This window comes from Hemitrygon akajei, chromosome 9 (genome assembly GCF_048418815.1).
Source record: "Hemitrygon akajei chromosome 9, sHemAka1.3, whole genome shotgun sequence".
Classification (NCBI taxonomy): Eukaryota; Metazoa; Chordata; class Chondrichthyes; order Myliobatiformes; family Dasyatidae; genus Hemitrygon; species Hemitrygon akajei.
In genome coordinates, this window is record NC_133132.1 from 110,003,335 (window position 1) to 110,030,001 (window position 26,667).

The 26,667-nt window shown below is 42.3% G+C and overlaps 1 protein-coding gene across 8 annotated transcripts in view; it reads right to left on the reverse strand.

Annotated features, from left to right (window-relative positions):
• dlgap2a (discs, large (Drosophila) homolog-associated protein 2a) overlaps positions 1-26,667 on the reverse strand; it is a 571,596-nt gene that overhangs the window by 56,588 nt on the left and 488,341 nt on the right. For 7 of the 8 annotated variants that reach the window (XM_073056782.1, XM_073056775.1, XM_073056776.1 and 4 more), the window contains 2 exons: positions 22,961-23,180; positions 17,729-17,833 (listed from right to left, as the gene is read on the reverse strand). In XM_073056782.1, coding sequence (XP_072912883.1) covers positions 17,729-17,833; positions 22,961-23,180 — 325 coding nt within the window. The remainder of the gene's footprint in view (positions 1-17,728; positions 17,834-22,960; positions 23,181-26,667) is intronic. The other variant, XM_073056777.1, reaches the window with a different exon arrangement.

Below are 26,667 nucleotides of genomic sequence, written 5' to 3' on the forward strand. Positions count from 1 at the left end.
AACTGGAGGTCTGTGATTAATGGTGATCTGCCCTACGACCTCTGCTGTTTGTGATGTATATAAATGACCTGGATGAAAATATAGACAGGTGGGTTTGTAAGTTAGCAGATGATATGAAGATTGGTGGTTTGTGGATAGCACAGAAGGCTGGAAAAATATACAGCAGAATATAGATCAGTTGCAGATATGGGTGGAGAAATGGCAAATGGAGTTTAACCTGGCCATATGTGAAGTGTTGCACTTTGGTAGGTCAAATGTATAGAGGCAGTACACCATTAGGGGCAAGAACCTTAAGTGCAGATGAGCAGAGGGATCTTGCACTCTAAGTCCCTACCTCCCTGAAAGTGGCTCCAGAGATCAATAGGGTAGTTAAGAAGATATATGGCATGTGTGCCTTTATTAGTTGAGACTTGAGTTCAAAAATCAGTAAGTTATGTTGCAGCTTTAAAAACTCTAGTTTGGTCACATCTGGAATAGTGCATACAGCTTTGTGCCCCCCCCCCCCCCCATTACAGGAAGGATATTGAGGCTATGAAAAGGGGCAGACAAAGATTACCAGGATGCTGCCTGGATTAGAGGGCATGTGCTACAACAAAAGGTTGGTCAAACTTGAGTTGTTTTCTCTGGAGCAGCAGAGGCTGATAGAGATCTGATAGAGGTTTATAGGATTATGAGAGGCGTAGATAGAGTAGACAGACATAACTTTTTTCCTGGGGTTGGAATGTCTAATACCCAAGGACATTCAGTTAAGATGAGAGGGTATAATTTCCAAGGAGATGTGCAGGGCAAGATTTTTTTTTAACACAGAGTGTGCTGGTCCCTGAAATGTGCTGCCTGGTGTGTCTGATGGTAGAGGCAGATACATTAGAAACTTCCAAGAGACACTTAGACAGGCATGTGAATGAGGAAAATGGAAGGATATGGATATAGTGTAGGCAGAAGGGATTTCTTTAGTTGCCCATTTAATAATTAATTTTTATGGTTCAACACAACATTGTGGGCCAAATGGTCTCTTCCTGTGCTGTGCTGTTGTATTTTCAATGTTCTTGTGTTCCAGTGCATTGGAATTGCTGTACAAGACTCCTATTGGAGTGTTTTGTGATGTGACAAATCTCCTTCGGCTTGTGATTGCATCAGTGTTCTGGACCAGGACAGGTCATCGGAGATATTAACACCCAGGAGTTTGGAGTTATTGACCCTCTCCACCTCTGACCAACCAATGAGAGCTGGTACGTGGTCTCCTGACCTCCCCTTTCTGAAATTTATGATTTTCACACTGGTGTCGTTGATGTTGAATTGGGGGTTGTTATTGCAGCACCACTCAACCTGATATGCTTCCTCACTCCTGCACACTTTTATGGGGAGGATCTGATAAGGTGCTTTGCACCAAACAGAAGGCTTCAAAGGCACCAGTGACTGATGAAGCTTGGGTTTGCTCAACTCCCCTGTCTATATGGAAGACAGGGAAAACCAACAGGTTTTGGATTGCTGAGTTCTGAACCTCATTCAGAAAAAAAAATCAGGCATTTTCATCTGGTGTCATAGCCTTGCTGTGACAATCCTTCAAGGTACCTTGGCATGCAATAGGCAAACCTGTTCCTGAAGCAAGGCTCTGTTACTTAAGCACTGTAATGATTGATCTGTATGAACATTGTATCTCGATAATATGAAAATAATGAGCCAATTCCTAATTCCTCTTTGTCATGCCATTTTCTTGCCCCCAACCCTACTACCACTTGCCCTGCTGCTCTAGTTCCCATCTTGTTGCCACTCTTGTTTCACTCCTCCTGCATAGCATTAGCAAACCTCCCAGTGAGGGTATTTGATCCTCTCCAGTTTTATTTGGAATTGAAATAAACTCAAAAGACCTGAAGTGCTCCATTTGGTGACTTGACGTTGTCATGGTTAGTCGTGTTGCTTTCCTCTTCCTGGATTTCATAGTAAAGTTTACAGCAGTACCTCCAGTGATCTGTATTGTAAACTGGAAGACTCTATCTAAGGGAGGTGCCTTTTCTGGTATAATATACAGCTGGAGTTCATGTAGCCCATGTGTGTTTATATGTGGCTTCAGTGTTTTGGATGTGTGTGAGATAACATAGAATGTTACAGCACAGGAACAGGCATTTCGATCAATGACATTCAAGATTCAAGATTGTTTAGTGCTATTTCCAATACACGAGGGTAAAGGAGAATGAACTGGTCATTACTCAGGATCTGATCCAGCATAAAGAACACAATAAAAAGCCAAGAAAAAAGCATAATAAATATAAAATGTAAAAGCATCTGTGCCGATCATACACAATGAATTCCATGCCTCAGCTAATAAAGGCAAGCGTGCTGTCCACTTCCTTTACTGCCCCATTGACCTGTGCAGCCTCTTTCGGGGAGCTACAGACATGACACAGTTCAGTCTCTCTTTTAACAAGACTGTTCAGCAGTGGTACCTGCCTTTGTGCTTACTCACCCAGTTTCATTTCAGACCAGAGCACGATAGCAGTGGGGCAGTGTCTTCGGGACTGAGGTACTTACTGAAGTGGAGCATCCCGCTGAAGCAGGTTGAAGTGGTTGAGTTCAGGAACAGTGAGGATCTGGCAGAGAAGAATTGGCTTGTGCCACCACACTCCGGAGAAAAGATTATAATTAGCACAAAACCAAGCAAGTCCACTTTCCAGCTTCGATTCTTCTGCCTAGCGACAGATATCCCACTCACATAGAATACTTAACTCATGGACATATAGAACAATCACTCTGTGGACACTTGATTAGGTACCTCCAGTACCTAGTAAAGAGGCCATGGAGTGTATATTCTTGGTCTTCTGCTGCTGTAGCCCATCCACTTCAAGGTTCAATGTCCCGTGCGTTCAGAGATGCTCTTCTGCACATCACTGTTGTAACACCCGGTTTTCTGATTTACTGTCACCCTCCTGTCAACTTGAACCAGTCTGGCCATTCTCCACTGGCCTCTCTCATTAACAAGGCATTCTCACCCACAGAACTGTCACTCACTGGATGTTTTCTTTCTATGTTTTTTGCACCATTTTCTGTAAACTCTAGAGACTGATGTGCATAAGATAATCAAACCGCCCCATCTGGCACTAATGATTATTCTACGGTCAATGTCACTTTGATCACATTTCTTCCCCATTCAGATGTTTGGTCTGAACAACAACTGAACCTCTTGACCATGTCTGCATGTTTCGCTGTACTGAGTTGTTGCCATATAATTGGCTGATTAGATATTTGCATTAGTGAGCAGGTGTACAGTGTAGATAATAAAGTGGCCATGGTGTGTATAACTGATGTGTAAACCTACTCCACATAGAATGTACGGAATAATAGACAATTGGGACCTCATCAGTATAAGGTGTAGTCTGCTTTGTGAATGCAGATTACCAGCAAGGAGATTAAAATATGTTGGTTTGATCGGCTTTTTCAGTGAAATTTAGTTGTTATAATGTTGACCAACCTGTGCTTGTTTCACCCTTTAAGAACAGTGTTGACAACCTTTTGCCCAGATTTCAGATGTAAAATTAGAGCACATGAAGTCTGTCAATCAGCGTCAGTCTTTCCTTTCAGCTAATGTTGGTTCTGCCTATGTGCACTGAATTGTTAATAAAACATGAGCTCGTATGGAGTTGAGGAGATCTATCCCTCACCAGGAATGCAGATGCAGCAGATCTACACACAGCTGAGTGCTATACTTCTATTTTTTTAAAAAGGTCATTTCTTACGGGAAGTACTTACAGTCTGATGCAGCATATTCCTGGATCCATTGTGCCGTCTCATTTGTTTTATTCCCTTTCACTTCCAAATTCATGGTAAATTAGAAAAAAAATACTTGACTGAGGAGCTGTTGGCTGCCAAGGAATCACTCATGTCGGGACCAGAAGTAAATCCAGAGTTTTAATACAATGAAATGCAGCAGATTCACTCTGAGGAAGCCTATTGTGGAATTTCAGTTGGAAGGTTTAATGTACCATGAATCCTCATGTATATATTGCAAGGTGCGTTGGAAAACCCTTTTCACAAAGTTATGAAGAATGCAGCTGTTCAGACCAAAATTTGCTTCCCTTTTAAATTTAATTATTAAATCATAGAGTCATAGAGCACTGCAGCACAGAAAAAGCCCATCGGCCCATCTAGTCCATGCTGAACCATTACTCTACCTAATCCCATCAACCCATTCCTGGATCATATCCCTCCATAGTTCCCCCATCCATATACTTATCCAAACTAATCTCAAATGTTGCAATTGAACCCACATTCACTACTTCCATTGTCACCTTGTTTCACACCACTGCACTACTCTCTGAGTGAAGAAGTTCCCCTTAAATATTTCACCTTTCACCCTTAACCTATGAGCTCTAGTTCTAGTCTCACCAAATCCTGACCTCAGTAGAAGAAGACTGCCCACATTTACTCCATTCCTACTCTATGTATACACCTAATAACATAATATATATAACTTTCTGTAATACATTTTTTTTCTCCTGGTTGCATGCAATTTGCAATTTATCTCAGTTATGAATTGTGAATGTAAAACAGAAAGAAAGACTTGGTAAATGTACAAACACTTGTTTTAACATTGTGCAAATAAAATCAAAGCATAACATGAACTGGTTGGGATTTAAATAGTTTTCTTTTTAAAATTAATAACATAATTGCTTAATGAAGCTCGTTCAGATTACACAGAGTGGCCACTTTATTAGGTATACTTGTTCAACCACTAGTTAATGCAAATAGCTAATCACCCTATTATGTGGCAGGAACTCAATGCATAAAACCATGCAGACATAGTCAGTGGGTGCATTTGTTGTTCAGACCAAACTTCAGAGTGGGGAAGAAATGTGATCCAAGTGACTTGAGCCATGAAATGATTGTTGGTGCCAGACGGGGTGGTTTGAGTATCTCAGAAACTGCTGATCTTCTGGGATGTTCATGCATAACAGTCTCTAGAATTTCCAAAGAATGGTGTGAAAGACAAATAAAAGCACCCAATGATTGGTAGTTTTGTGGGCGAAAATGCTTTGTTAATGAAAGAGGTCAGAGCAGAATGGCCAGACTGGTTTAGCGCTCCTTGTAAATGGGCACCCACTCTGGAAGGGGGCGGGGTGTGAGAGGGATCCCCTGGTGGGCTTGCTCCTGGGCCTGGCCAAGTTGGCCATTCACGGGACTAGGTGGGAGAAAGTGGAGGGCGCTGCCTGGCCAACAGCCTGCCAAGGATACATTTGTGCCTGGCTGTCCTTGGAGAGGGAGCATGCGGTCACGATGGGTACAGTGGGGGACTTCCAGGAGCGGTGGCCCCCCTAGGGTATTGATTGTTTTAAAGATGGTAGTAACCATATTTTACCGTACTCTGAGTATGCTTACTGTCTTGTAAATATTGAATGTCTGTACCTTGTGTATATGTGTTGTAAATAAGCTTTTATAGTTTTGTAAAATAAACCTGACAGGAAGACGACAGCAACTCAAGTGACCACGCATTACAGTAGTGGGGTACAGAATCTCTGAATGCAGAACACGTGGAACCTTGAAGTGGATAGGCAACAGCAACAAAAACCCACAAACGTACAGTACACTCGGTGGTTTCTTTATTAGGTACAGGAGGTACGTAATAAAGTTGCCATTGCATTTATAATCCTAATGTCCATTGGGAACAGCCGATGGTCTCCAGGAAACAGATACTCACTCTGAGCAATATCTCCAGTCTCTGTTTATGTTATTTTTGTTGTTTTAAGTATAAGGAAACACATCCCATGTTATAGTTGAGAAAGTACATCTCTGATAAATCTCCTTCTTGGTATAAGTTCTTCTGCATTGCATGTGATAAGTGGCCAATTTGTTATTACGGACAGGATTGCAAGTAAAACAGTCATTGCTTTGTGCACTCTATCAATTACCACGCACGGCACAGTGAGTATATGGGCCTTGTCACCATAAGTTTAGATCCTACATTAAATCATTCAAGAATGAAGATTCAAGATTGTTTAATGTTATTTCCAGTACACAAATGTAAAGGAGAACAAAATAATTGTTATGATAGATCCAATGCAGCTAAAAAAGCACAATGAGATAAGAACACAATAATAAAAAAACACAATAAATATAAGTACATAAGATAGCTTATGTACAGTACATAGATTGATCTCATGTCTATAAAGTGATGCCGCAAGGCACAAGAAATAATAATGAAGGGGTTGTGGAGTTATCAAATAGTTGATGAGGTTGAAATTCATTTGTGTAAATTGGAGAGTCAGTCCTATTCATCATCTGTACTGAAGTGATTTATTGAGAACTTATATTTCTATGGTGGTATAACAAAGTGTTTGATTGTATGGCTGAAGTGGGAAATAAATCACCTTCACTCCGTTTGACATCTCGTTAGATAGCAAAGTTTTGTGATGTTTTATCATGTTCTTGAACTTGATATAACAACAAACATGTAACCTTAAGGTCTCAAGTCATTATTCTGTTGGAATTCTTTTGCTTGAAGTGCAACATTATAATGAAACTATTTAAAAGGGAAAGCTTTTGTCTAATGTTTCAGCAACAAGTATTTCCCTTTGGATACTACTTGGGGGGTGGGGGGGGGGGGGGCGACCAGTCAGGGCACAGCAGCAGCAGCCAGGCCAATGGCATTGTGGCTGGCTCTGAGGCTCAGCAGGGAAGGTTGAAGTCAGGCAGAACAATAGTGATAGGAGACTCAGTTCATAGGGAGACAGTCAGCAGATTCTGTGGACGCAAAGGGGAAGCCAAGGTGTTGTGTTGCCTCCCAGGTGCTAGGGTCCAAGATGTCTCAGACTGGCTGCAGAGATCCTCAGGTGGGAGCGTGAGCAGCTAGAGGTCACGCTGCACATTGGCACTCGGTATGAAGGGGGAAGAGATCCTGAATAGTGTGTATAGGGAGTTAGGGACGAGGCTGAAGAGCAGGACCTCCAAAGTAGTAATCTTCGGATAAACTCCCAATACCACTGCTAGTCAGGGCAGGAATAGGATGATTGTACAGATGAATGAGTGGCTCAGGAAGTAGTGATGGGGGTTGGGTTTCAGATTTCTGCATCACTGAGATCTCTTCTGGGGAAGTTATGACATGTGAAAGAAGGATGCGTTACACTTGAAGCCAAGCAGACTAATATCCTTGTGGGCATGCTTGATAGAGCTGTTGCAGAGGGTTTAAACTTAGTTGGCAGGGAGATGAGAACTCAAAATGATAAGGCTGAGGATGGGACAGTTCATATACAAGTTGCAGACAGATGATAGGGCAGAATTGTAGTCAGTGGGATGTGTTGAAGTGTAACAAGGGGGCAAAATTTGAAGTGGTAAAGAATATAGGAATAAATGTGTTGTTTTTAATGCACACAGTGTACTGAATAAGGTAGATGATCTTTTGGCTCTCTCAGAGATCGGCAGGTATGATGTTGAGGGCATCACTGAGTCATGACTGAAAGAAGATCATAAGTGGGAGCTGAACATCCAAGGATACACCTTGCATCGAAAGGTCAGGCAGGCAGGCAGAGGCAGGGTGTGGTGGCTCTGTTGGCAAAAAATCAAATCAAATCCTTAGAAAGATGTGAAACAGGACCTTTGTGGGTAGAGTTAAGAAATTGCAAGGGTTAGAAGACCCGGATGGGAGTTATATGCAGAACCCTAAACACTAGCCATGATGTGGGATATAAATTTCAACATGAAATAGAAAAAGCATGTAATAAGGGCAAAGTTATGATAGCCACGGGGGATTTCAATATGCTGGTAGATTGGGAAAATTAGGTTGGTTTGGTGCTGGATTCCAAGAGATGGAATTTGTAGAATGTCTACGAGATTTTTTTTAGAGTAGCTTGTGGTTGAGTCCTGTAGGGGAAAAGCAATTGGGTGTTGTATAATGAATCAGATTTGATTATGGAGATTAATGTAAAAGAACCCATAGGAAACCATGATAGAATTCACCTTGTTGTCAGAGAGGGTGAAGATAAAGTCCGATGGATCTGTATTGCAATGGAGTAAAGAGAGTTACCAAAGACATGAGAGTAGTGCTGGCCAAAGTTGATTGGAAGGGGATACTAGCAGAAATGACAGCAGCAGAATTTTCTGGAGGCAACTTGGAAGGAGCAGGATAGATGCATCCCAAAGATGAAGAAGTATTCTAATAGGAGGATGAAGTAACTATGGCTGACAATGTAAGTCAAAGACAGCATAAAATCAAAAGAAAGGACATATAATACAGCAAAATTAGTGGGAAGTTAGAGGATTGGGAAGCTTTTAAGAATGAAAAGAAGACAACCAAAAAAAAACATAAGGAGAACTAAGATGATATATGAAGCTAGCTACTAATATCAAAGAGGATACCAGAAGTTTTTCAGATACATAGAGGATTTTGGACAGCTGGAAAATTATGCTGGAGAGGTAGTAATGAGGAACAATGAAGTGGTGGAGGAATTTTGTAAGTATTTTGTGTCAGACTTCACTGTGGAAGACACTAGCAGAATGCCAGAAAATCAAGAGTGTCAGGGGGTAGAAGTGAGTGTCATTGCTATTACGAGGGAGAGGGTGCTTGGGAAGCTGAAAAGCCTGAAGGTAGATAAGTCATATGAACCAGATGGACGACACCCCAGGGTTCTGAGAAAGGTAGTTGAAGAGATTATGGAGGCATTTGTAATGATCTTTCAAGAATCACTAGACTCTGGAATAATTCCAGAGGAATGGAATATTGCAAATATTATTTCACTCTTTAAGAAGGGAGGGAGGCAGAAGAAAGGAAATTATAGACCAGTTAGGCTGATTTTACTGGTTGGGAAGATGCTGGAGTGCATTATTAAGGATGAGGTTTTGGGATATTTGAAAGTACATTATAATGAAAGCCAAAATCAGTGTGGTTTCCTGAAGGGGAAATCGTGCCTGACTAATCTGGTGGAGTTCTTTGAAGAAATAAAAGACAGGAAAGACAAAGGAGACTCAGTGGATGTTGTTTTCTTGGATTTTCAGAAGACCCTTGAGAGGATGCTACACGTGAGGCCGCTTAACAAGATAAGAACCCATGGCATTATAGGAAAGATATGAGCATGGATAGAAGATTGTTTGACTGGAAGGAGGCAAAGAGTAGGAATAAAGGCAGCCTATTTTGGCTAGCTGTCAGTGACTAGTGGTTTTCTGCAGGGGCTGGTATTGGGACCGCTTCTTTTCACATTATATGTCAAAGATTTGAATGATGGAATTGATGGCTTTGTGGCCAAGTTTGCAGGCAATACATAGATAGGTGGAGGGGCAGGTAGTATTGAGGAAGAAGGGAGTCGGCAGAAGGACTTGGAAAGATCGGGAGAATGGGAAAAGAAATGGTAGATTGAAGATAGTATAGGGAAGTGAATGGTCATGCACTTTGATAGAAGAAATAAAGATGTAGACTATTTTCTAATGGGGAGATAATTCAAATATCAGAGGTGCAAATGGACTTAAGCAGGACTCCTTAACTTGCAGGTTGAGTTGGTGGTAAGGAAGGCAAATGCAATGTTAGCATTTCGAGAGGACAAGAACATAAGGACAAGGAAGTAATGCTGAAGCTTTATAAGGCATTGGTCAGACTGCACTTAGAGTATTGTGAGGAGGTTTGGCCCCTTATGTGAGAAATAATTTGCTGGCATTGGAGGGGTGGGTGGGGGTCCAGAGGAAGTTCACAACGGTGATTCTGGAAATGAAAGTGTAACATATGAAGAGAGTTGGAAGGCTCTGGGCCAGCACACACTGGAGCTTAGAAGAAGGAGGGGGAATCTCATTGAAAATTGTCTAATATTGTAAGGTCTAGATAGAGTGGATGTGTCGAGGATGTTTCCTATAGTGATTGAGTCTAGAACCAGAGGACACAGCCACTGAAAAGAGGGAAGTCTATTTCGAACAAAGTTGAGAAGGGATTTCTTGAGCCAGAGTGTGCTGAATCTGAGGAATTCGTTGTCACAGATGGCTATGGAGTTCAAGTCATTGAGTATATTTAAAGCTGAGGTTGATAGGTTCTTGGTTAGTCAGGGTGCTAAAGGTTACAACAAGTAGGCAGGAAAATGGGATTGTGAGGGATAATAAATCAGCCATGATGGAATGACAGAACAGACTTGATGGTCCAAGAAGCTGAATTTTGCTTCTATGTCTTATGGTCTTAGGTGATTCCTGGGATGGCAGGACTTTCATATGAGGAAAGACTGGATCGACTAGGCTTATACTCACTGGAATTTAGAAGATTGAGGGGGGATCTTATTGAAACGTATAAAATTCTAAAGGGATTGGACAGGCTAGATGCAGGAAGATTGTTTCCGATGTTGGGGAAGTCCAGAATGAGGGGTCACAGTTTAAGGATAAAGGGGAAGCCTTTTAGGACTGAGATGAGGAAAAACTTCTTCACACAGAGAGTGGTGAATCTGTGGAATTCTCTGCCACAGGAAACAGTTGAGGCCAGTTCATTGGCTATATTTAAGAGTAAGTTAGATATGGCCCTTGCGGCTAAAGGGATCAGGGGGTATGGAGAGAAAGCAGGTACAGGGTTCTGAGTTGGATGATCAGCCATGATCATACTGAATGGCGGTGCAGGCTCGAAGGGCTGAATGGCCTACTCCTGCACCTATTTTCTATGTTTCTATGTTTCTGAATCAAGGTATGAGGGGGTGCTAGGCAGATTGAGGAGGGGGAGTAGGAATAGTATCATAGTGACAGAGGCTTGCAGGTGATAAATGGATCCAGGTGGTGGGGGTGATGGGCAGATGGAAGGGAGAGAGTGGGAATTGTGACATTAGAGGCGATGATGTGATGGGAGGAGATAAAAGAGGGCTGCAGATAGTTGGATGTGATAGGAGAGAAAGGTGGAGTATGGAATCAAGTAAGGGAGTTGTGGAGAACAGTTGGGAACAGTGTCCCAGTAGGAGGGGTATATGGAGTGGGTGGAAAAGGAAAGAACCAGGATGTGGGGGATGGGGTGTGTAGCAGGAACTGGGACATTAGGAGGGGGAGCAGTTACTGTAAGTTGGAGAATTCAGTGATCATGCCATTGTGGTGCAGACTACCCCAGAGGAATAAGAGGTGATGTTCCTTTTGGTCTGTGTCTGGCCTCACCCTGGCAGTGGAGTAGTCTGAGGACAGACAGGATGGTGGATGTGCCCAGCACCATTATGGGCTGTGAGGTGTTATAGTCACAGGCACAATTACATAGGTTGGAAGGGGAGGTCACTGTGACAGTATATTGAATATAACCACAATGTCAGCCAACGAATGTAGGCCAGCCTCAGGCCAAAGCCTTGGCCACAGCGCATCTTCAACATGAGCCTGGAGCAGAGAAGAGTACCCAGACAGTGGAAAACATCCTGTATTGTCCCGGTACCGAAGAAACCACAACCAAAGGAGTTGAATGACTTCAGACCTGTTGCCTTGACGTCGCACGTGATGAAGACCATGGAGCGGCTGATAATACAGAATCTGAGGCCACAAACCAGGCACGCCCAGGATCCTCTTCAGTTTGCGTATAAGGAGAAGGTGGGAGTGGAGGATGCTATCATGTATTTGCTGCACAAATCACTCTCTCACCTAGATGGGGTCAGTTGTGCTGTGAGGATTACATTCCTTGACTTCTCTAGTGCCTTTAACACCATCCAGCCCAAGATCTTAAGGCACAAACTAACGGAGATGGGAGTAGACTCTCACATGGTAGATTGGATAGTGGACTACTTGACAGATAGGCCTCAGTATGTGCGGTTGGGAGACTGTAGGTCTGACACGGTGGTCAGCAGCACAGGGGCGCCGCAGGGAACCGTACTCTCTCCGGTCCTGTTCACCCTGTACACATCAGACTTCCAATATAACTCGGAGTCCTGCCATGTGCAGAAGTTCGCTGATGACACGGCCATAGTGGGGTGTGTCAGGAATGGACAGGAGGAGGAGTATAGGAAACTGATACAGGACTTTGTGATATGGTGCAACTCAAACTACCTGCGTCTCAATATCACCAAGACCAAGGAGATGGTGGTGGACTTTAGGAGATCTAGGCCTCATATGGAGCCAGTGATCATTAATGGAGAATGTGTGGAGCAGGTTAAGACCTACAAGTATCTGGGAGTACAGTTAGACGAGAAGCTAGACTGGACTGCCAACACAGATGCCTTGTGCAGGAAGGCACAGAGTCGACTGTACTTCCTAAGAAGGTTGGCGTCATTCAATGTCTGTAGTGAGATGCTGAAGATGTTCTATAGGTCAGTTGTGGAGAGCGTCCTCTTCTTTGTGGTGGCGTGTTGGGGAGGAAGCATTAAGAAGAGGGACGCCTCACGTCTTAATAAGCTGGTAAGGAAGGCGGGCTCTGTCGTGGGCAAAGTACTGGAGAGTTTAACATCGGTAGCTGAGCGAAGGGCGCTGAGTAGGCTACGGTCAATTATGGATAACTCTGAACATCCTCTACATAGCACCATCCAGAGACAGAGAAGCAGTTTCAGCGACAGGTTACTATCGATGCAATGCTCCTCAGACAGGATGAAGAGGTCAATACTCCCCAATGCCATTAGGCTTTACAATTCTACCGCCAGGACTTAAGAACTTTTTTAAAAAGCTATTATTAATGCTTTTTGAGATAGTGATTTAGATGCATATCATATTCTTTACTGAGTTAAGTATTGTATGTAATTAGTTTTGCTACAACAAGTGTATGGGACATTGGAAAAAAGTTGAATTTCCCCATGGGGATGAATAAAGTATCTATCTATCTATCAATCTATCTCCTCCTCCTGGTTCCATTCTCCACTAGGTCTGTGTAGGGTTGGAGAGTCACACAGCACAGAAACAGACCCTTCGGCCCACCATGTCCAAGCTGTTGTCATGACTGTCTTCAATTATCCCAATCTACCCAAAGTATGTCCCTCACCTTCTCAGGCTCCCAGCTGAAACATCACCTTGTCCTGGTCCAACCATGTGGACACTACAGTTAAAAATGTGCACCAGCATCTTTCTTTCCTCAGAAGGCTAAGGAATTTTGGTATGTTATGTCCCTAATGATTCTTGCTGATTCTTACAGACTGAAAAATCTCTATCTGTATGCAGCACATAGATAGGTAACTGCTCGGACCATGAATGTAAGAAATTGCAGAGTTGTGGACACAGCCGAGTCCATCAGACAAAGCAGCCTCCCTCCCGGGCTAGGGTCTAATTCATCACTATCCAATTTACGTTATGAGGATATCAACTTTAAATTCCTCAGTGTTATTATTTCGGAGGACTGTCCTGGCCCCAGCACGTACGTGCAGAAACGAAGAAAGAATGGCAGTGCCACTACTTCCTTAGGAGTTTGTGAAGATTCAGCGCAACATCTAAAACTCTGACAAACTTTTATCGGTGAGTGATGGAAAATATATTGACTGGTTGCATAACAGCCTGGTTTGGAAACACCAATGCTCTTGAATGAAAGATCCTGCAAATTGAAGTACATAAGGCCCAGTACATCAAGGGTGAAGCCCTCCACACCACTGAGCAAATCTACATGAAGCATTGTCACAGGAAAGCAATATCCATTATCAGGGACCCCCCCCCCCCTCCTCCCACCCAGGACATGCTCACTTCTCACTGCTGCCATTAGGAAGAAAGCCTCAGGACTCACACCACCAGGTTCAGGAAGTGTTATTATCCCACAACCATCAGGTTCTTGAACCACTAGGGATAACTTTACTCAATCTTACTTGCCCCATCATTGAAATATTCCCACAACCTAGGGACTCACTTTCAAGGACTCTTCACCTCATGTTCTCAATATTTTTTGCATTTGCAGTCTGTTGGCTTTTGCATACTAATTGAATTCCAAGTTGGTGTGGTCTTCCATTGATTCTAGTATGGCTTTTATTTATTTGTTATTATCGATTTATTGAGAATTCCCACAAGAAAATGAATCTCAGTGTTGTATATGATGACATGTACTTTGATAATAAATTCACTTTGAACTTTGAAATGCATCACTGCACTGAGATTTCCTAGAGCAGTATCTCCCATGATGAACTGAGATACTGCCTCTAACATATGTAACAAGACAAGAAAAGCTGAAAAGCTGATGCAAACATTTTTTTCTGTTTTTCAACTTTTTGTTAAGCTCTCATGGGAAAGCAGCTTTGTGTTGCTGCTTAAGGACAATTGTTTTATTGGAATAAGCCACCTGTGCGCTGGAAGCAATGTCTGGAAAAATTCCATTTTATCTCTCCTGACCAAAATTGTTTGACTGAAATGTTAACATTTCTTTAATTTTAACAGACAATTTCCATGTTCATATGGGGTAACACGAGCATGTAACTCTCTTCATGAGGGCCACAGATAGGGTGGACAACTGGTACCTATTTGCCAGGATAGAAATGTCTGCTACTGGATGGCATGTATTTAATGAGAGAGGGGAAAGTTGAAAGGAAAAGTGCAGGGAAATATTTGTACACAGAGAGCAGTGACTGCCTGAAAGGCAGTGTTGGTAGAGTCAGACACATTAGAGATATTTAACAAGCTCTTTGATTGGAACATGAATATGCAGAGAAAGGAGTGATCATGTACTGGCAGAAGGGATTCGTATAATTAGGCATCATTACCTTAATTATTTCGCCACAATATTGTGAGTTGACGGGCTTGCTCCTGTGCGATACTGTTCAGCATTCTACATTGTGTGTACTTTGACCTCATTTCCCACCCCTGTGCCAACATTCCAGCATCTACAGTATTTTCCTGTGTTTCTGTACATCTTAATGTCACCTCCATAATTGTTGTGAGTGGTTAGTGACTGCTGGCCAGAAGAAGTGTGCAATTAGTGGATTTGATGAATCAAGGACAGAGGTAAGCAGACAAACCAGTTGTCTTCGTTCCCCCCCATTTTGTGGACACTGAACTGTTTCTTGCTCTTGGATAATCTAATCAGAGCAATTGAATGTGGACACAAGGAATTTCCCTGCTAAATCCGAGACCATTCTTGGAGGAGAAGCTACTTATTATGTAAAATGTCAGATCTACCAAAGAAGCAATCTGTCATCTCGTTAGACTTTGTCTAGCTTCCCTCATTTAATTGGTTTGGACCAGTCAGAATTGAAAGACACAAATACACAAGGCTGGGGTGGGCAGAATCATGAAACAATGGTGGTTGCAGCCTTGTACAATGACCAGTAAGAAGGTGATGCAGGAAGGTTAGGTGACCTTGAGCCAATGGAATGGAGATCCAACAGTTCAATTGATGAGAAACACTATAAGACACCGGAGCTCCAAATACGCAGGGGCAGGAACTCTCCAGCAACCAGAGACCAACCATCGTGGATAAGGAGGACCCCGTGGACACATGGCAATTGGGAGCATGAGGAACGCTTGGCCCTTTCCCTGGTAATGCCTTTTCTCTTCATTGACTGCTCATGGAGGGTCAGGGATTCTGGTTGTGTGCATACAGGTAGTTAGTTTGTGAACCCACATGCTTTTTAGTTGAAACAATAAAAGTTACTTGTTGGTAAATACACATTCTCTGATTGTTATTAAAAGGGGTGGTTCTTGGAACAGTGGCACTAACTTTCATCTTATTTTTAATATCATCAGACAAGTTTCATATTAACTCACTTTTGAAACAAGAATCTGTTGGATTAGAGCGTAGAATTGTTATTTTTCTTGTAGTGTAACTTCCCTATACTTGCCTATATTTTTATACAATCACCCACATACATGTAATTGCTCAGTGAATCTTCCAGCAATTGCGGTTATACAGTAGTTGCTTCTATATTTTTCTGGAAGCTTCTCAGTTTTTCTGCAAAAGATGCCACACTGCTTGAATCTGGCTGTGGAATGTTGTTATCTCTGGCCTGAGCATGAGATTACCATGACTGCTTTTTCCTTTGTCCTTGTAACACTTAACAAAATTACTTTGCAATAAATTTTAGAGTCACAGAATCATAGAGTACAGCACAGAAACATGCCCTTTGGCCCATCTAGTCCATGCTGTAAATCATTTAAGCTCCCTATCCCCTATGACCTGCACTGGGACCATAGCCCCCTATATCCCTACTATTCATGTGCCTATCCAAACTTCTCTTTAACATTGAAATCGAGCTCCAATGGACCACTTGTGCTGGCAGCTCATTCCACACTCTCATGACCCTCTGATTGAAGTTTTGTCTCATGTTCCCCTTAAACTTCTCATCTTTCACCTTTAAGTCATGACCTCTGGTTGTCGTCCCACCCAACCTCAATGGAAATCATCTGTTTGTATATGCCCCTCATAATTTTGTATACCTTTGTCAAATTTGCTCTCAGTCTTCTATGTTGTAAAGAATAAAGTCCCAACCTATTTCATCTTTCCTTATAACTCAGGTCCTCCAGACCTGGCAACATCCTTGCAAATTTTCTCTGTATTCTTTCAACCTTGTTTACATCTTTCCTGTAGGTTGGAAACCAAAACTGCACACAATACTCCAAACTAAGCTTCACCAATGTCTTATACTACTTCAACGTAACGTCCCAACTTCAGTACATTGATTTAAGAAGGCCAATATGCTAAAAGCCTTCTTTAAAACCCAATCTATATCACTTTCAATGAATTATGTATATATTCCCAGGTTTCTTTGTTCTATCACATTCCTCAGAGCCCTACCATTCACTGTGTAAGACCTTCCCTAGTTGGTTCTACCAAAATGCAAAACCTCGCACTTGTCTGTATAAAATTCCATCAGACATTTTTCAGTCCATTTTCCCAACTGATGCAAATCCCTCTGCAAGCTACAATAGCCTTCCTCACTCTCCACTCCACCCCATTCTTGGTGTCATCCACAAACACGCTGATCCAGTTAACCACATTATCATCCAGATCATTGATAAAGATGACAAACAACAAAGGACCCAGCACCGATCCCTGTGGCGATTAGCAACAAAGGACACAGCGGTACTTCTATTTTATGTAATAAGTTTCTGCCCAGAACTATAAAATGCAGTAGGAATGAAGAGAACCTGAACTTGAAGTAACTTCATGTAAAAACTTGAGAATATGAAAGGTCGACAAGAACATACAAATTGTTAGAACTAACATCTCAAAAATTACTGCTGATATGTATACTGTTTCTGGTTGTGATAGAGATGACCTATTGTTTGTAGAGTTCAATCTCTCACTCTACCTCTCCCTGTCACACTCCCTCTTCAGCCGTCATTGTTACTAGCACCATAGGGCAGAAAACAAAACCAGACAGTTCAATCCATCTAATCCGGTCCATCATGGCTGATTTTACTCCCTCCAAACCCCATTCTCCTGTCTCCTCCCTGTAACCTTTGAAACCTTTACTAATCAAGAACCTATTAACTTCCACTTTAAATATACCCAATGATTTGACTTTCACAACTACCTGTGGCAATGAATTCCGTAGATTAAACACCTTCTGGCTAAATAAATTCTGCCTCATCTCTGTCTAAAAGGGCATTCTTCTTTTCTGAGGCTGTGCCCTCTGATCCTACACTCTCTCGTTATCTAGGCCTTTGAATAGTCAGTAGGTTTCAGTGAGATTTCCTCCCCCCCCCCCCATTCTTCTAAATACCCTGGTTCCCTAAATTTCTTTCTGATCCATGGGCAGTCTAGCCACAGAAGAGTTCAAACCCAGAATTTCTGCCTCACGAGGCAAACACAGAATCACATTACTGACACCCAGGGACAAGCAGAGACCACGGCACCACTGAACAGAGACGGAGACAGAGAGAGAATAAAGCACTGAGCGAATGCTCAGTGCTGGTGTACCAATATGCTGCGGAGTATTAGGACGAGTTGCCATGCCCGAAACTCCCCACGCGCTGAGCTCCCGATTTCTTGGCGAGTAATGTTGCATGCCGTACAGGGGGAATGCTAAATAAATGGGAGAAAGAATTACATATTTTTTTTAAAATGGGGGAAATCAGATATCAGCACACAAAACTGCAGGAAGTTAATGTGTTAGAAACAATTGTGCAAACTCACATTTCTAAAATTGGAAAAATAAACAAGAGTTGTTGAGAAAAGATTGCTTCCACAGAAACTTTTAAATTAATAGTGATCATAGGCCCATATCTTGGTCAATATTGGGTTTTGTAGCATAGCAACCCATGAGATGCTGTTTCTGAAATGCTGTACAAATTTTTGCCTGTCTCTTGACCTAACCAATCCACGTGAAAATTGATGTTAGTTTTGCTGGTTAATATTCTCATGTCAGATCCAATGCTCCAAGCCACAAAACTCTCTTTAGGAGGTAGAGAAGAAAGCACTGGTTATAACTGCTGCAAGGAAGGTACTGCAGGGATGTGAGCTAAACCTGAAATGTGCCTGATTATTGGAGTCAGATGACATATCCAGCGGCTTACATTTCCAGGTGACTTACACTTATATTTCTAGAATTAATTATAGCCCAATAAATAATGTCCCAGATGCAAAATTCTGGAGGAACTTCTGGCTCCTGCCTTCTTGCTTTCCAGTCCGGATAAAGGGTCTCAGGCTGAAACATTTGACTATTTATACCCCTCCATAGATGCTGCCTGACCTGCTGAGTTCCTTCAGCATTTTGTGTGTGTTGCTCTGGATTTCCAGCATCTGCAGAATCTCTTCTGTTAAAAATAATATCTCACTTTACAATTTTATTATAAAGTAAAGGGAACCTAAGTTCCTGCTGTAAGATATTCTTAAAGATGATTTTTGACAATGACACTTCTAAAGAAATGAATGAATTGGCAAGTTGGGGTTCAGCAGTGGGGAGAGTCAGCATCTTTAATTCCTTTTGGATGACCTATCCTGAGCCCAGCACATGGAGGCAATTATCAGAGAGGCACACCAGTGTCTTTACTTCTTCAGAAGGTTAAAGAGGTTCTTCTTGTTGCCGAACTTCGACAGATGCACGGTTGAAAATGTCCTGACTGGTTGCTTCATGGTCTTGTACGGCAATTCAAATGCACAGGAACGCACGAAGCTTCAGAGTGTAGTGAGCTCAGTCCAATACATTATGGGCACATACCTCCCTACTGCCAGGAGTATCTGCAGGAGTTGCTGCCTCCAGAAGGCAACATCCATCGTCAAAAATGCTCACCATCCAGGCCATGCCATGTTCTCACAGCTACCATCAGGCAGAGGTACAGAAGCCTGAAGTTGCACATCACCAGGGTCAGGAACAGTTACTGACCTTCAACTGTTTGGTTCTTGAAGCAGCTGGCACAACCCTAATCACCACCTCAGTATGGCAACACTAAGAATACTTCACACCACAGTGGACTTGTCTTTGTTCTAATAGTGATTTTTCTTGTATAATTTATGTTCGATTTATACTTGTGAATATTGTGTCTCTGGTGCTATGCATTGAACTTGTGATGCTGCTGCAAATAAGTTTTTAATTACAGCTGTGCACACACATACAGTACTTGTGTAGATAGCAATCCACTCTACATTGACTTCTGACAGGAACAATATCCTATAGAAATATATTAGCATCAAAGTATGACTGAACTCTATTTTAATCCTCTGGTATGAATTTTTGGCTGTTACAAATTAAATCAAATATTAGTGAGAATAACAATTAGAGACACTGTTAATATGTACTATGTGCAATCAACTGCATCTTATGAGTGTTTCACATTGGAATTTCATTAGGTAGTACTGATTTAACAAGCTTCTTTCTCTCAGGCAATCGGTAAGTCTCTGAACAGCTCTCAAAGCAATCCCATTCCAATAACAGCAATTCGAACATATTTTATACTCAAAGATCAATGTTGCAATTTTAATCAAACCTTTATATCTGCAGAGATATCGAGTCAAAGATCTCTAAAGATTTACTGAGCAGCTTACTGAAATGTGAAGCTTTATGTGGTCATGTGTGGTTTTTCACTGATCAGACAGAGGGAACTGCTCCTACAGGCAAGGGACTGTGAGATAAGAAATGAATTTAAAAAGGGAGCTCCTCAAAAGGGGTAATTTCTGGAGTGTTCCCAGTGGCACACCCTGGGAAGTACAGAAACTGAGCAATCACTTTGAACACATGACTGCAGAGATGATTCAGATTGGAGACTGTCAAATCTACAGGGCAATATGACAGGGAAACAGGACATGTAAAGCTTGGGCAGCAACACACAAGCTAACTGATTGGAATATGTATCCAGTTGTTCATTGTATGAACCATACAGAAGGCGGCCAAGAATCATTGCAGGAGAAGTGCCAGGGCCAGAAACCCAGGTTTCGTTCACTGGCTGACCATTGAGTTCAAAGTTCAGCAACTGCCTCCTGTGGAGCCCAGGAAGGATCTGAAAGATTGGGTGGTGAGTTTGGCAGGGGTCAGCTACCAGAAGGCTGCTGGCATCTGCTACGATCTTCTGTGAATGAGTCAGCCGTGTTGGGGAAGTTCCTACTCAGTCTGTAATCACAGAGTGCCACGGTCTTCAGGGAGAGCTGCATCCCTCTGTTGTTCCTCCTTCTCTGGGTCAGTCGTGGTCCTCAGTGGATGGAACACATGAACATGCCCAACAGCCCACAATGCCAAATTAAATTTGTGTAAAAAAACTTGTTCCATGTATTTTTTTTAATACTTCCAACTCCTATATTTGACCTCCTGAATTTGATATTTCTACCCTGGGAAAAAAGATACCGACTGTATTTATGTAATAACTGTCTCTATGCCTCCCATAATCTTACAAACCCTCTTTCTGGTTTTCCCTCAGTGTCTGATGCTCCAGAAAAAACAACACACAAGTTTGTCCAACTGCTCCTTATAGCTCAGGAAGCACCTTGCTGAACCTCTTCTGTACCCTCTCCAAAGCTTTCACATCCCTTCTATAATGGAGAACTGCGCACAGTTAGATGTTCAACCAAATACAGGATCTGTCTGATCACGTTCAGACGGCAAATTTCCATTGTGTAGGCGACACCTCAAAAGTCTTGAAGAAATCAACAAAGCATAACCTCTCATTACAGGGATAGAGAGCAAACCTTTTTGCCCAAAGGAGGAGTCAGCAGTGAATATACCATATGTTGTAGTATGTGTTTGAGATTGACTCAGCTGTGTTCTCACCTGGGAAAGCTACAGACCACAAATTAAGCTAGAAAATATATGCTAACGAGGCTTCAATTGAGCAATTAACATATTTGTATCTGATGTAACAACTCAGATGCCTTGAGGGGCTGTGCACAGAGCTAACCGGCAAAAGTTAACAAGAATTCAGTGAGTCGGAGCTGCTATCAGACATCATGTTAATTTTATTTTCCCCACATGCAATTAAGTCTACGAGCCTGCACAGCAAAGACTACCCCATTAATTTCGTTCCTCAGTCTCTATCAGGTACACTCTGAATTGCTCCGACTTCCAGTATTTCAGAGTTGGTATGTTAACAAAGACTAACAAATTTCTACAGGCATTCTGCGGAGAGCGTTCTAACAGGTTGCATCACTGTCTGGTATGGAGGGGCCACTGCACAGCATTGGATAAAAAACTGCAGAAAGTTAGAAACTCAGCCAGCTCCATCGTGGGCGGTAGTTTCCCTTCCATTGAGGACATCTTGAAAAGGTGATGCCTCAAAAAGTGGGCATAAAAGGGAGGTAGAGGAACCTGAAGACACACACTCAGTGTTTTAGGAGCAGCTTCCTTCCTCCATCATCAGATTCTCGAACAGACTATGAAGACTACCTCGTAAATTGCTGCTCTCTTTTTATTATAGTTTACAAAAATATGTATTGCTGCCACAAAAAACAACAAATTACAACACTTATGTCAGTGATAAGTAAAACAATTCTGATTCAATTTGCAGTACTCTGATGCCGATGCATTAAGAGGGAAAGATTAGATTTCGGGGAGCAGTGAGGAAAAGTAAGTGGTGGAGGAGGCTTCAGCTCATCTGCTGCCTGTGAGATCGTCCAAACTAATTAATCACAACTTATTACGCTACACGTGCTGAACCAAAGGCTTCAGTCTGAATTGTGAACTCGTAAACACAATTGTACATTTAATTATCTTGGTGCATGAGTCAGATTGTCACCACAGCAAATTGCTTTTAGAAGCTTCTGTAAGCTGTTGAGAACACAAATTAAAGTCTCACATTGTCACAGGTCAATTTAAAGAGACCAGAGGAGTATATTTTGCTTCAGGATGTGCCCATTGTGATGAATGTGCTTTCATGTGTTTGGTGGCATCTCAGAGGAATAAAGGATTGTAAGTCTTTGATTCTAATGTATGTTAAACCCTTGAAATATTCTGTCCACCAATATTACAGATAGCCTTCTCGTTAGATATAAATCAGTGGTAACTACGAGTACTGAGGCTTCACACAATAACTAATTGGAATGGTCTTGCATACTTACAGTATGTAAACATCCCAGACAATGATCTAATTATCGAAGTGGCAGAATTGGGGAGGAATTAGTAAAAGCAATCCTCGAGATGGTTTTGGATTATGAATTACTTTCCTTTCAGTTAGTCCTGACGAAGGGTCTCATTCTGAAACGTCCACTGTGTTTCTTCCTATAGATTCTGCCTGGCCTGCTGCGTTCCACCAGCATTTTGTGTGTGTTGTTTGGATTCTGGAGATGGGAAGGTATAAAGGGAATTCTGGAAGTATGGGTTATCAGTGAATTGAGTAAAAGCATGGTTGGTGGACTCAGCTGTCACATGACTACAGAGGGGTTTGACATTCAGACCAGTTGTCCAAGGGTTTATGAGGTCATTGATCTTCGGGGTGTAGATAAAGCCATCCCTTAAATGCAGAGCCTTCTAACCTACGGTAAGATCAATCTATCTCTTCTGTGTATCATCCCTCTGAGATCCTGACAAACACACATAAAGCAACTTCATCATAATGGGCACATCAAGAAGGCAAAACATCCTCATCTGGTCCTTTTAAATTCTCACGATAGCAAGGAACCGTAATATCTGGCTCTTGACTGAGGTGTGGCCCTGCTTTTGGCACCTTCTTATGTCTATTATAAAGCAAGGAATCAAGAACAACAAAAGTGAAAAGTCAGCTGAGTCACCTGTGGTGGATCTGATGGAGGAAGCCATCATGGCTGATGACAGTGATGGGATACAGTCGTCATCCTGTGAGTAGCCAGCTTGAATGGCGCGCAGGTAACTGTGACTGCGTGTGCGGAAGCAGCCAGGAAGGTCCAAAGCGTCCACAGCCTGGGATTCAATCTCTCCGAAAACAGACTCGCAAACTGACTCAAACTGTCCGTTGACCTCGGCCTCACTCACCTGCAGGTACAATTCAGAGAGACAGAAACTTTACAGATGAGGGTAAAAGCCTCTCTTTTCCTGTGCACTTTGTGTCTACACAAACAGGAACATGCTGATGAGTATTGTCCAATTAAAATAAAGAGTCACAGATCAAATAAAACATGACTATTTGTAAAAAATGCATTTTAATTGGTGGCTTTGAACATGCCAAGTGTTTCTGTCCTGTTTGTTCACACCAGAATTCCAATTATATTTGATATGAAGCTAATAGACTTCACAGAAAGCCAACTTTCTACACTTATACAGAATGTGAATAAAGGAAATCTGCAAAACATCGTTAATGATAGGGAACACCTTTGAGGTCCAGCAACAAAGTAGAGAATGCAGGAAATGCTCATGTTCAGGCAGCATCAGTACAGAATGAGAAAATATATCTGTAACCAATCTCTATCCTGCTGTATCCTTTGAGAATCCTCTCCACTGTCCATAACTCCACCAACCTTTGTGTTATCTGCAAAATTATCAACCCACAGTTATCACACTACAACCTTCAGGGTCCTGAACCAGTGTGTATTAGTCCACACACTTCAATGCTGACTTGAATCCACAACCTATGATCTCACTTTCAAGGACTTTATAACTCATGTACTCGGAGTTACTTATTTACCTTTTTTATTTATCATGTGTACCTTTTTGTCCGTCTTTATTATGTATAGTTTTTCATAACTTCAATTGTATTTCTTTATTTTCCTGTAAATAACTGCAAGAAAATGAATCTCAAGGTATTATATGGTGATATATACATACTTTGATAGTAAATTTATTTGAATTTAAAACATTTATATAACCATGAATTTCTGAGGGCACTGATATTTGCAGAACACCACTGGTCCACCATTCCATGCCTCTATGTGTAAGCCAATTTTGAATCCAAGTGACCAAGACATCCTGGATCCCATACATTTTGATCTATTGGATCCGACTACCACAAGGGACCTTGTGAAATGTCTTTTAAAATCCATGTAGACAATATCCACAGCACCATTGTCATCAACACCCTCATTGTCTCGTCAAAACAATCAATCAAGCTAGGATGACACTACCTGCCCTATAAGAGCCATGCTGACTGTTCTTAATTGGGTCCCAGTTTTCCAATTCTACATAAATCCAATCGCTAGGAATCAGCTTCAAAAGCTTCCTACCACTGACCTGAGACTTACTGGTCAACAATTAACCTTTTCCAGTTCCATCCCCACCAATACAAAGTTGCATACAATTAATAAGTTCTTGCTTTTCTATAACTGAATGTACATTTGGTTTTCCCATATGTTAACAAGTGGTTTGACATAACTGAACCAAATGTGTTTCATTGGGTTTAAGTCAGAATTTGCTTGATTTAAGTTTTACTTTCAATAGCAAGGTATCAATTTAGAGACTTCATTTTGTTGTTTAGATGGTAAAAGGAAAAGGGATTACACCACAACTGTGCTGAGCCTGGAATTGGGTGGAGTTTTATTATGTTGTGTACCATCCATCGTTAGGGGCCAGATTTTGTGCGAGTCTGCTGTCAGTTCTGTTCAGAATCCCCAGTACTTCCCTGTATACATGCCAATAAGGAAAAATTCCTGCATATCCAAATGTTTACATGGAAATTCCAATTTGTGACAACTATCCAATGTGGGACATCACCTGAGTGTCTTCGAGTCACAGAGCACTGAAATAGGCCTTTTGGCCCAATTAGTTTGTCCCAACCTGTTACTTTGCCTAGTCCAACTGACCTGCACTTGGAGCATATCTCTCCAGACCCCTCCCATTCATGGAGTTATCCAAACTTTTCTTAAGTGTTACAACTAAACCTGCATCCACCACTTCTGCTGGCAGTTCCTTCTGCACTCTCAACACCCACTGAGTGAATAAGTTCTCCCTCAGATTAACATTAAATCTTTCACCTTAAACTTATGACCTGTAGTTCCATTCTCACATTACTTGAGGGAAGAAAGCCTGTATCAGTTCACCCTATCTATATCCCTCATAATTATGTATACCTTCAGATCTCCAACAAGAGAAAATCTGCAGATGCTGGACATCCAAGCAAAATGCTGGAGGAACTCAGCAGGCCAGGCAGCATCTATGGAATAAAGTCCAATCGACGTTTTGGGCTGAGATCCTTTGGCAGGACCGGAGACAAAAAGCTGAGGAATAGATTTCAAAAGTGGTGGGGGGGGGGGGGGGGGGGGAGTGGAGAGAGAACCACCAGGTGATGGGTGAAACTTGGAGGGGGAAAGGGGGAAGATAATGTAAAGAGCCAGGAAGTTGATTGGTGAAAGAGACAGAAGACCATGGAAGAAAGAAAAAGGGGGAGGAGCACCAAAGAGAGGCAATGGGCAGGCAAGGAGATATGGTGAAAGAGAGAAAAAGGGATGGAAACTGATGAAAGGGGAGGGTTGGGAGCATTACCAGAAGTTCGAGAATATGTTCACGCCATCAGGTTGGAGGTTACTCAGAGAGAATATAAGCTGTTGTTCCTTCAATCCAAGTGTGGCCTCATCACAATAGTGGAGGAGGCCATGGACAGATATATTGGAATGGGAGTGGGAAGTCAATTTAAAATGCATGGCCACTGGGAGATCCTGCTTTTTCTGGCTTGGTGAAGAGGTCTCCCAATCTACATTGGGTCTTACTAATATACAAGAGGCGCCAATGCTGAACACATTGACTTCATCCACTTTGCCTCCCACTTCCACTCAGGCCTCAAATTTACCTGGTCCATTTCTGACACCTCCACACCCCACCACCTTTCTCAATCTCGTTGTCTCTATCTCTGGAGACAGCTTATTTACTTATTGTAAACCCACGGACTCTCACAGCTACCTGGACTATACCTCTTCCCACCCTGTTACTTGTAAAAACACCATCGATTTCTTTCAATTCCTCCATCTCTGCCATATCTGCTCTCAGGATGAGGATTTTCATTCCAGAATGAAGGAGAAGTCCTCCTTTTTCAAAGAAAGAGGCTTCCCTTCCTCCACCATCAACACAGCCCTCAACTACATCTCTTCCTCCACAATCACGCATGTCTGCTCTTAATCTATCCTCCCGCCACCCTACCACAGATAAGGTACCTCTTGTCCTCATCTACCACCCCACCAGCCTCTGTATCCAGCACATAATTCTCTGAAACTTCCACCATCTCCAACGGGATCCCACCACTAAGCACATCTTTCCCTTCCACCCATTTTCTGCTTTCCGCAGGGATAATTTCCTATGTGATCCCTTGTCCATTTGTCCCTCCTCACCAATCTCCCTCCTGGCACTTACCCTTGGAAGTGGAACAAGTGCTACACCTGCCCTTACACCTCCTCCCTCACCACCAATCAGAGCCCCAAACAGTCCTTCCAGGTGAGGTGACTCTTCACCTGTGAGTCTGTTTTGGTCATATACTGTGTCCGGTGCTCCCAGTGTGGCCTCCTGTATGTCAATGTGACCCAACATGGATTGGAAGTCC